This window comes from Nannobrachium achirus (genome assembly GCF_963921795.1).
Source record: "Nannobrachium achirus genome assembly, chromosome: 3".
NCBI classification, from domain to species: Eukaryota; Metazoa; Chordata; class Actinopteri; order Myctophiformes; family Myctophidae; genus Nannobrachium; species Nannobrachium achirus.
Window position 1 is genome coordinate 71573293 of NC_137812.1, and position 14617 is coordinate 71587909.

Sequence of the window (14617 nt, forward strand, 5' to 3'; positions counted from 1 at the left end):
CCGGCGGCAGATCCTCTAAAAAGTATGATACAAAGCGAGGAATGTTCACTCCACATTCATTTAACACCCTGAGGCATAGCTTGATGTTGTTCGCGTCCTTATGCAGCCCTTTGTGGGCTATATTTCTCTGGGAAGTATCAGGGCACATCTCAAACAAAACTTTCTTCGACGCCTCAATCCCCTCGGTGTCGAACGTGTTGGTAGCCAGCAGTACGATTTCATCTTGGCTCAATGTTTTAATTCTTGCAGAGAGAAAGTGTAGCAGTTCATCCTCCACGATAACTTTGCCGTCAGTAGTTTTGTATATTTCTGGTTTAATCCGTGAACGTTTAGAAGTCGGAGTAGGCGTCGGAGCTGGCGTGCTACGACCTGCTACCTCCGCCATCTTGTCTCCTAGATAGAGAGACTAGATAGAGAGACTTTGGAAGTCTCCTCGAGTCAAACGGGCATTTTCTTCTTGTTATTGACTTCCATGGTTTCGACTACTTTGTCGGGGGTTGTTTGTTTGTCGGGCTGCCCGGTGTGTCATGTATTCCCCATAAAACATGGGCTGCCCGGCCGTGCCGTGCATGCCATGTTACTGAGAGATAGCCTACTGGTAAGGAGACAACCATAATCTGAAGGTTTGGAGTGCCAGGTTTTATCATTAACACATAACTCCATATAGGACACACTTCACTGTAGGCTACAAGTTGAATACCTCACTGTCCAAGAAAAGAAGGGGAAAAGAAGCAGCTGCTGCGTGGCGCCGCTTCCGACTCCGCAAAATGCTCGAGTCTCGCAGATCGGCAATATCTAATTGACTGTTAAGCACTTGCGTTAGATTGCTTCCATATCGCTAGACTTTAATTGCTTGTCATTGTAACTTAGAAAAAAATAAATTGGTGTGCATGTCTATGATAGTGAGAGCCGGCTATAAGCTTTTATAAAATGTTATGTTTTCACAGGGATTATTTATTAGTGTGTTAAATATACATTTTGGAGTGGATACATGAGTCAGACATTGCTGCTCCATATGTCTACAATGGAATAAGAGGTGTAAGATGAATCCTACACCACCTCAGAACCTGACGTGAGATCTGATCCTACCCAACGCCAACGTCAAAGTCACGTTGAAATGATAATGTTGAGACCTACATTTCGGTGTACGCCAAAATTTTTATCTGCACCACGTTGATAAATGAGGTCCATTGACTTTATACTCTATGAGACAAACATTTATACATTATGTTCACTCTCCTCTGGGTATCCGTACTCTGAGACAAACAACATATTGACTTTATAATCCTTCTCTCTTTCATCAGAACATACTGTGTATGAGACAGTGGAATCATCAGAACATACTGTGTATGAGACAGTGGAATCATCAGAACATACTGTTTATGAGGCAGTGGAATCGCGGGTGCTCCGAGGTGAACTGCATGCTGGGACGGCTCTGCTCGGCGTCTCGTTGGCCTCCGGCCTGAAGCCACGCCTCCCCGAACATCTTGATGTACATAAGCTCCGCCCCCCGCCGGTCCTCGTGTGTGATCTGTTGGGAGGGGGTCGTCATGGTGACGGGGACAAAACATTCATTAGCTGAGGGTGTGTGTATGTGTGTGACTGGGGTTGTTTGTTGTCATAGGTTATGTTTTGAGGGGTTAGAGAAAAAAAAAGGTTTTCTGTAAAGACAATAAAAGGTCTATATTATTGTAATCATTGCTATAGATCGTTTGTTCAGAAACAGGGGTCTCCCCGTCTCTCCTGCTATTTAGTAGCGGTGTCAACAATAATCGATTGAGCGATGCATCGCGATTCGGCCGTGCACAATTCTGAATCGATTCAACAACGTGACATAATCGATTATTAAAGCCGTTTTATACAGGGGTTGACACTGGCTGCCCGTGGCAGGTAAATAAAATACAACTTGCGATGCGAGGCGTTGTTTGCTTGTAGATCGGCTGTTTTCACTAGTTTAAATCATTTTTAAAATGATAAATACAATACTGGCTTTCAAGCAGTTTCAAAGGGCACACTTGACCCTTCTCAGGGGCACACCAAAGGTCCCCAGGCACAGTGGTTGAGAAACACTGGGTTAATAGTATGAACACAACACAAGTTCATGTCGCCAACGCACTCTGTCCCTCTTCTGTCTCCTTCCCGCACGCACGCATGCGCGCACGCGCACGCACACGCACACGCACACTCACACTCACACTCACACACACACACACACACACACACACACACACACACACACACACGCGCGCACACACACACACACACTGACCTCACACTTGTTCAGTGTGCTGATCTGTCCCAGTCTGGCCAGCAGCAGCAGGTCAGCAGTCTGATGGTTCCTCTCTCTGCTCAGCAGGGGGTTGAACCTGAACGACAGCTCCTGGAGAGACCACAGCTTGTCCAGCTCGTTCACCACACTCCACTGGGGGTGTGTGTGTGTGTGTGTGTGTGTGTGTGTGTGTGTGTGTGTGTGTGTGTGTGTGTGTGTGCGCGCGTGTGCAAAGGATTGAAGGAGACATAGGGAGCTGTGTTACTGTGGTTGATCAAACATAGTATATTGTCTGTATGTAAACATAGAGGTTAACTATGTTTATCTCAAAAAGGTAGTGTAAAGGTTATGTCTTCGGTTAAAAGGTATTTTTTGTTAAACGGTTAAGGATCTGTATTGTGATAGTAATTATTGCTATAGAATGTGTGTTCACTAACAGTGTTAAATAGCTCTATATATTGACAGTAATCATAATGTGTGTTCAGTAACAGTGTTAAATAGCTCTATATTGTGACAGTAGTCATTGCTATATAGTGTCAGTAACAGTGTTAAATAGCTCTATATTGTGACAGTAATCATTGCTATTGAGTGTGTGTTCAGTAACAGTGTTAAATAGCTCTATATTGTGACAGTAATTATTGCTATAGAGTGTGTCTTCAGTAACAGTGTTAAATAGCTCTATAATAACATCAGTCTCACCTCAGTTATGTTGTTGTGATTCAGTAGTAGAGTGTTTAACACCGGGAACATGTCCGTTTTACTGCCTAAACAACAACGACAACAACAGGAAGGATTTAGTTGGACTGGGGCTTTCATTTATTCATGTTCTAACAGAGTAGAAGTGGTACAATGGAGGTCAACGATGTTAGAACCAGTGGCGTAGTCAGGACGTACATTTTAGGTAGGCGAAATGTGCTTCAGGACATCTCCACAGACCCATGTCTACAGACTACAGTACTTAACAGCTCACACGTTGCTATGTAGAGCTTGTGTAGCTTGGTAAAAGGTGCCAACGGGGCAGCCGATGTATCTATTGAGCAGAGGCGAGATCACACCTGTGGTGGAGGCCGGCACCCTTGCCTCATATGATGGCTACGCCTCTGGTTAGAACACACACACGCATACATAGTACAGCCAAGACCCAGGGCGCACAACAGCCCTGCCAACCGGGCTCAGCCCTATTGGCATGACTGGTTGTTAGGCCAGGGGTCAATTATGATGTCTTCACAAATTGGTACCACCCAAGGTGACCGTACATTTTTGACTTCCTACATGTCTCTGGTTTACATTTTGGTATGATAACCCTTTCTGAGACCCAGCTTAATTGATGTTATCAACCGCTAGAGTCGGTCTCCCATCGACTTTCTATACAGGAGGAAAATACCCAGAAAACAGAGACATGTAGGAAGTCAAACATGTAAAAAATGTACGGTCACCTTGGGTGGTACCAATTTGTGAAGATATCATAATTTGGCCCCTGGCCTATGTGTGATGTTGGTCTGGCGAGTGGGAGCCCCGGGTTCAATCACCGCTTCCGCGCATCACTACACAAACCAGGGTTCCCACACATTTTTACCAATTCATTCCAACTTTTCCAGAATATTTAAACCAATTTCCAGGACTATATAACAATAATTCAGCTCAATAACAAGTCGCTTACTCCTATGCGCAATGCAAAGACAGGTAGTGTATGCCAGTGGTTCTCAACCTTTTCAGGCTGTGACCCCCAAAATAATCACCCTGATGAGCACTAAGAGTTGAGGAATTTTGTAAAACACGTATCTATTGTGAAAATAGCAGATCTACATGCTCACAACGCCTCGAGGAGCATGTAGATCAGCTATTTTCACAATTTCTGCCTCTAATATTTGACAATTTGGCCAATGTTTAATTTGTCATTTCAGAGGTATTAACAAAATCAATAACCAAAGACAACGCAGAGCTATTTTTTTCAGGACCTTCCAGGACCCTTGAACAATTCCAAAACTTTTCCAGTACTGGAAAAATATTTGTCTAATTTCAAAATATTTCCAGGAATTTCATGACCGTGGGAACCCTGACAAACATGCACACACAGTTCACTGTGGATTTAGTGTGGAATCGATACACCATATTAATGAACGCTGAACATCAGGCAGGACAGAAGGACTTTACCGTGAGGGACATCAGTGAACTGGAGGACAGACAGACCAGTCTTGGACAGGTTCAGGTACTCCAGTCTAGAAGGACACAATGAAGACATGAACTCATTAACATTTTTCATATCACAGTCCATTATTTATTCGGCATTTGGAGCCACGGACCACCAGTAGATGATATTTAGCCTCGCAGACCAGAAACTATATATTTTTTAGCATTGGATAAGATTTTGAATTCCATTCTGCATTGATGTGGTAGTGGTACCATATGAGAGATGACAGGCAAACGTCGATCAAAGTAACAATTCCTCAACATTCTGTAATTGTGTAGACTTTGCAGGGTCCATTTGGTTTCATTTTACACTCTCAAGAGTTAACACTTTGGTTGCCTATCTACAAGCACACAACGCCTGTTTTCACTAGTTTTGTGCGAGTCTTGTATGATGAATTAAGCAGGGCTTGCTTTACCAAAAGACGTACACATTTGAAACTTGGAGATACAAGGTTTCTGCCTGACAGTGACGATATTTTAGTGATTATGTTGCGAGGAAAACGTTGAGATAACAGCCATTTTGGTTAGAACTGACTGAAAATAACTTTGTACTTCAAGTTTAAAATGATATTTTTTCAAGTGTCCAAATAAATTCCAAATATTATCAAATGATCTCGCGGCACCCCTGGACTGCCGTCGGGGCACCCTGGTCCACTTTGAAAACCCCTGTGCTATGGTGGAGTCTGAAGAGGTGAGTCTTCAGACCACGGTCTGAAGACCATGGTCTGATGCAACAGGGAGTTTATTCCACAGTTTGGAGGCCAGGAAGGAGAAGAGTCTAGGGGTTTATGGTTACCTGGGCAGGTGAGCCAGACTCAGCACAGTGTCCTCAGTCAGCTGGTTGTAAGACAGATCCAACTTCTTCAGAGCCTCCAGGACGCCTCCAGGAGGCCTTTATAGAAACACACACACACACACACACACACACACACACACACACACACACACACACACACACACACACACACACACACACACACACACACACACACACACACACACACACACACACACACACACACACACACAGCGATGCTACCCATGTTTTACATGGAGAATTTGTGCCCTCTGGCAGAAGGTACAGTGAACCTACATGGAACTATGTTAGGTTTAAAAATAAATCCTTTGTAAATCCAAACACACACTTCATCTTGCTCATGTGGGTTAATCAAATAATCGTGACATAACATTTAAAAAAATACTTTTTTGATATTTCTAACTAAATCTATTATTCTAACCACTTTATACTTGTGGTCAAATGCAAAAATGGTTAAAAAACGGGTTGCATTGCGACGCACTATGAAGTATTTTATTTGTCTTAGTCATTTATGAATCAAAATTGAGGAAAACAAAATAATTGTGATAATGATTTGCAGCCCAGGGGCGCCTGCTGGCCTACTGGTCCAGGCGCATACCACTTAGGCATTGCCACATGGGCATGGATGCCTGGCGGCGTCGCCGGTTCGATTCCCGATCCGGACGATCTTTGCCGCTTGTCACTCCCCATCTCTCCCCCCATTTCCTGTCAGTCTACTGTCCTATCAATGAAGGCATAAAAGCCCCAAAAACAAATCTAAAAAAAATAAAAAACATTTACAGCCCAGCCCTACTCTATTTTCTTTTCAAATCAGAAAGGACAGACAGACAGACGGACAGATCACCTCTGCAGCTGTGTGATGTTGTTGTTTTTGACGTAAAGCTCTTCCAGGTGAGGCCACAAGGGGGCGCACTGCAGGAGCTGCACCCAGCGGAGGAGACAAAAAGATGAGACAATATTAAAGTTCAATAGTCATTCTGAAAGTGGGTTCCCAGGGGGTCCCAGGGGGTCCATGTGAAAGTGGGTTCCCAGGGGGTCCATGTGAAAGTGGGTTCCCAGGGGGTCCATGTGAACGTCATCAACAAATACAAAGGACCACAATGGAAACAAGTCAAATGTATTGTACTTTGTGCTGTTAAAACGTCTTGACTAATAACGTATTCAATCAATCAGTCAAACCACTTTAACCTTAGTTTAGGGCAACTTTGATGATGGCAAGGGCCACTTTATTTCCACCTTCACTCCAGAGGGCCACATTGCATATTGCTACGTCGTCCTACTTTGTCATTCTAGTATCTCATACAAAAGTAACAAAAATAGACAATCTACAAGCTCATTGAGCTTGTAGATTGGCTCTTTTTGCTTCTTTTAAATTGGAATCCTGAATTATTTTTTGTTATCTTTGAATTGGAATGTAAAATTTTGATTTAATTTCAAACGCATTTAGTTATATACTCATGTTAACGTTATACATAAGTACATTGGACACGAAAAAAAAAAAAAACATTTTAATACTACTATTCTAGTCATTAAGCTACTAATATAGACTGACTGAATTAAAGCAGGTCATGTTTGGAATTATAACAGCTGAAATCAATAATATAGCAGTATTCCAGTATTAACCTGAGGTGAAGGTGGGGGCCGCATGTGGCCTCCGGGCCGCCAGTTGCCCATGGATGCCGTAGTTCATACTTCAGCTTCAAAAATAGCAGATCTACAAGCACACAACACTTCGAATCACGACCCCCTTGTGAGCTTGTAGTTTAGCTACGCTTGTGTGACAATCTATCTATCTATCTAGGTCGTCCTCAGACGAGCCCTCCATCGTTGTGACAATGTAGTATGACAGAGTAGGACACATATATATTCTTTTAGGGAGAACAACATAAAAAAGGTACAGTACAAGGTTTTCCTGCCTGGGGTTTTGACTGAAACCATGTGTACCTGTGGCCAGGAGAGGGCGCAGTTCTGCAGCGAGAGGATCTTCAGGCTGGGGAAAGCATGTTGTTGAGCCAGGGGGTCAGAGGGCACACACAGTCTGTTGTCACTGAGCAGGGAAATAGATAGATAGATACCTTTATTATCCCAAGGGGGAAAATCAGTTGCCCAGAGGCAGCACAGCAGTATGAGGTTATTTACAAATGTTACAGAGAAGTAAGAAAAAGAGTACAGTAAAGAGCAAGGTACATCAAGAGAGGAAACGAATAATATATAAATATATATATATATATATATACATAAAGCGTCCTTAAGCACAACTATCAAAATAGTACAGTGTCCAAATCAAATCAAAAGTGACCATAGCAGTCAATGCTAGTTAGTGCAACAAGTATCTCACTGTCATGTCAAACACAAGCAAAAATACCCAAAACTACTAACACAACCTAATGGTGCAGTGTCAAAAAAGTCGAAAGGAAAAGAAACTAGAAAGGGTGTCACAGCCAGACGCACATGAGCACCCTCCCTGGAAGGTCCTTAGAGGTCAGAGTCAGTACAACTATAGTTCCGTCACCCTAGGTTAGGAAGTTAGTCCTCCTCAATTGACCTTTACAGTATGAGTCATGACAGATCCATGAGCAACGCAACATCACAACAACCATTTACAATTTACAACCTAGGCATTTAGCAGACACTCTTAATCCAGAGCAATTTACAATAGGCAAGCACAGCACAAGGTGATACATCAGATGCATAGGAAAAAAAATAAAAAATCTGTACATTATAGGATGCCATGTCAACAATGACCTGGTATCAGTCCACATAACATGCCATCTAAATTACACACACGCAACAACGCATGCACAGTCGCACGCGAACAGAGAGCTGTACCAGAGCAGCAGCTGCTGCAGATGCTCCAGGTGTTGGGTGATGTTTGCTACGTCATCCCAGCTGCTCAGCAGGGTCGCGCCCAGGTCCAGAGAACACACATCTAAGAGGATAAGATAAGAAAACCTTATTGTTCATCAAATTTTGCATAAAATGGAAATGTGTCTTTGGCATACAGACAGTCAGTCAGTATAATAAAACATGATAAAATACACAATGCATCACAAACTATATGAAATGCCAATGACAACAAGTGATCAAGGGCTGTAGGGGTTGGAACTATTCAAACATTTTATTGAAAAACTCCGCTGCAGTTGGCACAAATGATGTCTTGTAACCCTTCTTCTTGGCTAGAGGCACTCTAAGCCTCCTGCCTGATGGTAACAGCTCAAATGAGGGGCAAAGAGGGTGTGTAGAATCGTTATAAATCTGAATTGCCTTTTTGGTTATGGTGCGGTTGAAAATATCCTGAAGTTGCAATTGTTTGGTTCCAATGATCTTACTTGCCTGATTAACCCATTTAGGCCTGAACACATTATGACGCAATATTTTATGCTTTAAATATAAAAAAATAGCAGATATACAAGCTCACAGCATGGCACCGAGTGCCGCGCTGCGAGCTTGTAGATCTGCTATTTTTGAAAAATCGTGAAAATTAGAATTTTTACCCGATTCTATAAGTGTCTTTTGAATCCTTCGAAGATTTTTGGAAAAAAAACTATGTTTCTATGTCGGCAATCTGGCCAGCCATCGTCAAAGAAAAGGTCCTTTTCACTTAACTGGAGCTCAGTTAGTCTGTTCTTGAGAGACTACTATGTCAGTGGTGCTCAAACCTTTTCATGTGAAGGACCCCCAAAATGATATTTATTTGGCCACGGACCCCCATTTCAAAATATCTAGTTCCAGGGACCACCCAGAAGCAAAATTTGAGTTACAAACGTTCGCTTTGAAAATACATATATTCAAAGATTTGCACACATTTTCACGACTTTTTTTTCCCAAAAATAGCAGATCTACAAGCTCGCAGCGCGGCACTCGGTGCATGCTCTGAACATAAGAATATGTTTGTTAGACCATAGTCGGCGTAATCCGCGGCTTCCTCAAAGAAAAAGGAGGAGGAGAAAAAGTGGTGGCAAATATAAGGGTCGGAAGGATTTTAATGATTAATGCTCGGACATCGATTCGGGGCGGACAAAAAACTGTTGGACAAGTTTCGGAAAGGACAGAAAAAATGAGCCCGATCCCTGCTCTAGTTCCCATACCAGGAGACAATGTTAAAAGTGAGAACGCTCTCAGTAAGTGACCTATAGACCTAGCCTGCTTCCAGACCATAGACCCCGCCCACTCTCAGAGTGGACTGTTTCTCTGGTCTGGAGCTGAGTACATGAATCGGCAGTGATCAGCCCAAATTTTCGGCTGATCCAATGAGCGCGGGGGGTGGGGGTGGGTCTAACGAATATCCAATCTGCGCCGCAGCCCGTTTTTTCAAGCGACGTCATCATCAGAGCGTCATCATTAGAAGACGAGGTGCTCACGTGGGTGCTCACGAGGAGACCTGTAGTGATTGTTTTTTTTTTTAATCAAAGCACCTCCCACCCCCCTCCCTTCCAGAAATCGCCCACAATAGGGCACAGTTTCAGACTACTGCGTGAGCAGAGTCTGAGATCAGGCTACTATAGACCATGATAAAACAAGGTAGGTCATCCCAGGCCCATAGGGCGGACCTCTAAGAAGATAAGACGGTCAACACTTCATCCAAGTCCTGACCTGTCCATCTCTCCCCTACCCTCTGTCACAGCCTTTATGTATCCACAATATATCGTCGCTGTCGGGTGGAAACCTTGTATGTCCACAACCGTTCGTTTTGTATTTAACATTTTATAAACTAGTGAAAATAGCCGATCTACAAGCACACAATGCCTCTTACTGCAGACCCCCCCATCTCAAAATAGCACTCGGTGGCGCGCTGTGAGCTTGTAAATCTGCTATTTTTCAATAGTTAAAGCATACAATAATTCCGGGTATAAATGATAATAAAGGTTTTACCGGGTGTGACCGCCCTGATGTCGTCTCCAGAGACAGAAGAACCGCAGACGTCTTTCATCCTCAAGGTGACCACCTGCATGCTCTTCAATCTCTTTACAAACACACTGCAACACAGGAGAGATCTCATACTGCATGTCACCTGAATGCTCTTCAATGTCTTTACAAACACACTGGAGAGAACGCATACTGCATGTCACCTGAATGCTCTTCAATCTCTTTACAAACACACTGGAGAGAACACATACTGCATGTCACCTGAATGCTATTCAATCTCTTTACAAACATACTGGAGAGAACACATACTGCATGTCACCTGAATGCTCTTCAATCTCTTTACAAACATACTGGAGAGAACACATACTGCATGTCACCTGAATGCTCTTCAATCTCTTTACAAACACACTGGAGAGAACGCATACTGCATGTCACCTGAATGCTCTTCAATCTCTTTACAAACATACTGGAGAGAACACATACTGCATGTCACCTGAATAATCTTCAATCTCTTTACAAACACACTGGAGAGAACACATACTGCATGTCACCTGAATAATCTTCAATGTCTTTACAAACACACTGGAGAGAACGCATACTGCATGTCACCTGAATGCTCTTCAATCTCTTTACAAACACACTGGAGAGAACACATACTGCATGTCACCTGAATGCTATTCAATCTCTTTACAAACATACTGGAGAGAACACATACTGCATGTCACCTGAATGCTCTTCAATCTCTTTACAAACATACTGGAGAGAACACATACTGCATGTCACCTGAATGCTCTTCAATCTCTTTACAAACACACTGGAGAGAACGCATACTGCATGTCACCTGAATGCTCTTCAATCTCTTTACAAACATACTGGAGAGAACACATACTGCATGTCACCTGAATAATCTTCAATCTCTTTACAAACACACTGGAGAGAACACATACTGCATGTCACCTGAATAATCTTCAATCTCTTTACAAACACACTGGAGAGAACACATACTGCATGTCACCTGAATGCTCTTCAATCTCTTTACAAACATACTGGAGAGAACACATACTGCATGTCACCTGAATAATCTTCAATCTCTTTACAAACACACTGGAGAGAACACATACTGCATGTCACCTGAATAATCTTCAATCTCTTTACAAACACACTGGAGAGAACAAACACTGCATGTCACCTGAATAATCTTCAATCTCTTTACAAACACACTGGAGAGAACACATACTGACTGCATGTCACCTGATCTGTGGAACTGAGTCACATTAAATGTAATACCTACAATTCCAAGTGCTTGTCAGGGTGGGGGTCCCCAGTTCAAATATGTTTATTTTGGGGGTCACGGCCTGAAAAGGTTTGGGAACCCCTGGTATAGAGCGTTAACAAATTCATCCACCAGGGGCATTGACAACTCATTCTTATGACTTCCTATCTAGCCAAGCTTTATAAACTATATGTTTTTTAAAGAGAAAACAATAAAACAAATAAAATAATAAGCGAATATTCGACTTCAGTGAACAACGTCGAATAGTGACTTTGATATTCAAATATTCTAATATTTGGTGAATGCCCTAGTCCAGGGGTCGGCAACCTTTTTGAAGTGAAGTGCCATGTTTTTATTTTCTAGATAGTCAGTGTGCCTTGTCAACATTCATTTTAATGACACCCCATCAAAATTCTGATATATTTTGAGTGTCAGGACCTTGTAATAATGATCATTAGACTCAGAGCAATAACCCAGCTGTCTCCCCAACTCCCTCCCCAGTCAAAGTTCAGAATTATGTGCAGGATGTAATTAGCTGCAAATTGGGGGACTTAATGTAATTGACCACGTTAAAAACAATATTTGATTTTAAAATATAAATATATTTAAATATAAATCCTCTCACACTTCTGCCAGTGTGCCAGTGATCACCCTCCCCTGTGCCAATGTTGGCACCCGTGCCTAAAGGTTGCCTACCCCTTAGAGGATGACATTTGACAGGAATTCCCGTGGGTCCCGTGGGATTCCCGCAGGACAGGAGTCAAATTTGTATTAATGCTAGGATCGGGACGGGACAGGAATGAAAATCAACAGGTGTGGGCAGGAGTGGGAATCATCCCAGACCAGTTCATCAAATCGCAGAAATAGATTGCACAGGAAAGTGAGGTCTTTGAACTGCGAACATTATAAAATTATACATTATATAATAATAAACATGATATCAAATATAATATGGATCAAAATAGAAAAACATCTGCACGATTTTATTATTTTTTTTTAATTTCGGGAGCGGGATGTGAACGGGAGTGATTTTGACCAGGAGCGGGATGGGACCAGGAGTCATTGTACAGGAGTGGGACAGGACAGGATTTATTTTTTTACTCTGGCCCAGGATTGGGATGGGAAAGGATTTTTTCTGCGGGAGTGGGACGGGACAGGAGTGAAAATCCACTCCTGTGTCATCCTCTACTACCCCTGCCCTAGTGTGTTGCAGGAAGGGCAGCCCACAGCGTTACTGTACCTGATGGTCTCGTCCACGTCCTCCTCTGGGACGTCCTGGCCGGCGCTGGACGACAGCTCTCTGATGGCCGTCACGTAGTCCACCCCGAAGCTGGCCTTCCTTGGACGCACGAAGGAGCCCCCGCTGGGATGCCTGGGTTTCAACCATGGAGGAGAGGAGAGGAGAGGAGAGGAGAGGAGAGGAGAGGAGAGGAGAGGAGAGGAGAGGAGGTATCATGACCTTATTATTGTAATGCACTCTTTGTTAGGATGCCTGGGTTTCAACCATGGAGGAGAGGAGAGGAGAGGAGAGGAGAGGAGAGGAGGTATCATGACCTTATTATTGTAATGCACTCTTTGTTAGGATGCCTGGGTTTGAACCATGAGAGGAGAGGAGAGGAGAGGAGAGGAGAGGAGAGGAGAGGAGAGGAGGTATCATGACCTTATTATTGTAATGCACTCTTTGTTAGGATGCCTTGGTTTGAACCATGAGAGGAGAGGAGAGGAGAGGAGAGGAGAGGAGAGGAGAGGAGAGGAGAGGAGGTATCATGACCTTATTATTGTAATGCACTCTTTGTTAGGATGCCTGGGTTTGAACCATGAGAGGAGAGGAGAGGAGAGGAGAGGAGAGGAGAGGAGAGGAGAGGAGGTATCATGACCTTATTATTGTAATGCACTCTTTGTTAGGATGCCTGGGTTTGAACCATGAGAGGAGAGGAGAGGAGAGGAGAGGAGAGGAGAGGAGAGGAGAGGAGGTATCATGACCTTATTATTGTAATGCACTCTTTGTTAGGATGCCTTGGTTTGAACCATGAGAGGAGAGGAGAGGAGAGGAGAGGAGAGGAGAGGAGAGGAGAGGAGAGGAGGTATCATGACCTTATTATTGTAATGCACTCTTTGTTAGGATGCCTGGGTTTGAACCATGAGAGGAGAGGAGAGGAGAGGAGAGGAGAGGAGAGGAGAGGAGAGGAGAGGAGGTATCATGACCTTATTATTGTAATGCACTCTTTGTTAGGATGCCTTGGTTTGAACCATGAGAGGAGAGGAGAGGAGAGGAGAGGAGAGGAGAGGAGAGGAGAGGAGGTATCATGACATTATTATTGTAATGCACTCTTTGTTAGGATGCCTGGGTTTGAACCATGAGAGGAGAGGAGGTATCATTCATGACCTTATTATTCATGGGTTTCATTATTGACTGTTATGTGCACTTTTTTTGTTTGGCACTGTTTGTTAAGTTATGCTTTGAGTATAGCTTTTTTGTGTGTGTGACGTGTCACTTATGGGCGTTGAATGTTTCGTGGTCACTTTATGTATATATTCTTCTTTTTTGCAATAGCTTTTCGACACTTTATGTTTTTATTTTTTTGTGCTTGCTCTTTGGACTGTACACTACAGTACTCTTTTTCTTTTTCTTACTTCTTTGTAACTTGTAACCTTAAACTGATGTGCTGCCTCTGGGCAACTGAATTGACCAGTCGCTATGCCCCTCCTAAAGCCGTCCTTGTCCAATGCCAAGTTAGCAACAGGTTACTAACGCAGCTGACTTGGCAAGCTGCCATGGCGGCGCGCATCGGTGTACCGCGAGTCTGGCTGCTAGATAGAGATGGGATTTATGGTTCTTTGAAGTGAGCCGGATCTCTGAGATCCGTTCCTTTCAAAGAGCCGTTCAAAAGACTGGCTCATTTTAGTTACTGGTTACTTTGTAGATTTTGATTATGATTGCAAATCACTTCACTTCCACCCAAATAGGCCTATACATTTTGGCCATTGGATACATTTCTGGCATTTGAAAATAGGTGATCTACAAGCTCACAATGTGTCACGTTGCGATGCATTGTGAGCTTGTAGATCGGCTATTTGCAAATGATTTTTCTACATTTTACTCATTGGAAAACCTGTGAAACAGGACATTCTGCATAATGAGTACGTTCTAATATTGGTACTTTAAGTACATTTTGATACCAATACTATTTTACTTTTACTC

The 14617-nt window shown here is 43.1% G+C and overlaps 1 protein-coding gene across 2 annotated transcripts in view; it reads right to left on the reverse strand.

Annotated features, from left to right (window-relative positions):
• LOC308281961 (tubulin-specific chaperone E-like) overlaps window positions 1-14617 on the reverse strand; it is a 33222-nt gene that overhangs the window by 13224 nt on the left and 5381 nt on the right. The window contains exons 4-13 of one of the 2 annotated variants that reach the window (XR_013961887.1): window positions 12656-12787; window positions 10149-10252; window positions 8106-8205; window positions 7221-7323; window positions 6121-6197; window positions 5256-5351; window positions 4424-4488; window positions 2969-3033; window positions 2275-2422; window positions 1378-1531 (exon numbers count right to left, since the gene is read on the reverse strand). Coding sequence is in view for 1 of the 2 variants with exons in the window: in XM_080722307.1 (XP_080578433.1) it covers window positions 1378-1531; window positions 2270-2422; window positions 2969-3033; window positions 4424-4488; window positions 5256-5351; window positions 6121-6197; window positions 7221-7323; window positions 8106-8205; window positions 10149-10252; window positions 12656-12787 (1049 nt within the window). In the remaining variant the exon portion in view is untranslated. Of the gene's footprint in view, window positions 1-1377; window positions 1532-2269; window positions 2423-2968; window positions 3034-4423; window positions 4489-5255; window positions 5352-6120; window positions 6198-7220; window positions 7324-8105; window positions 8206-10148; window positions 10253-12655; window positions 12788-14617 lie in introns of both variants that reach the window. The other variant, XM_080722307.1, reaches the window with a different exon arrangement.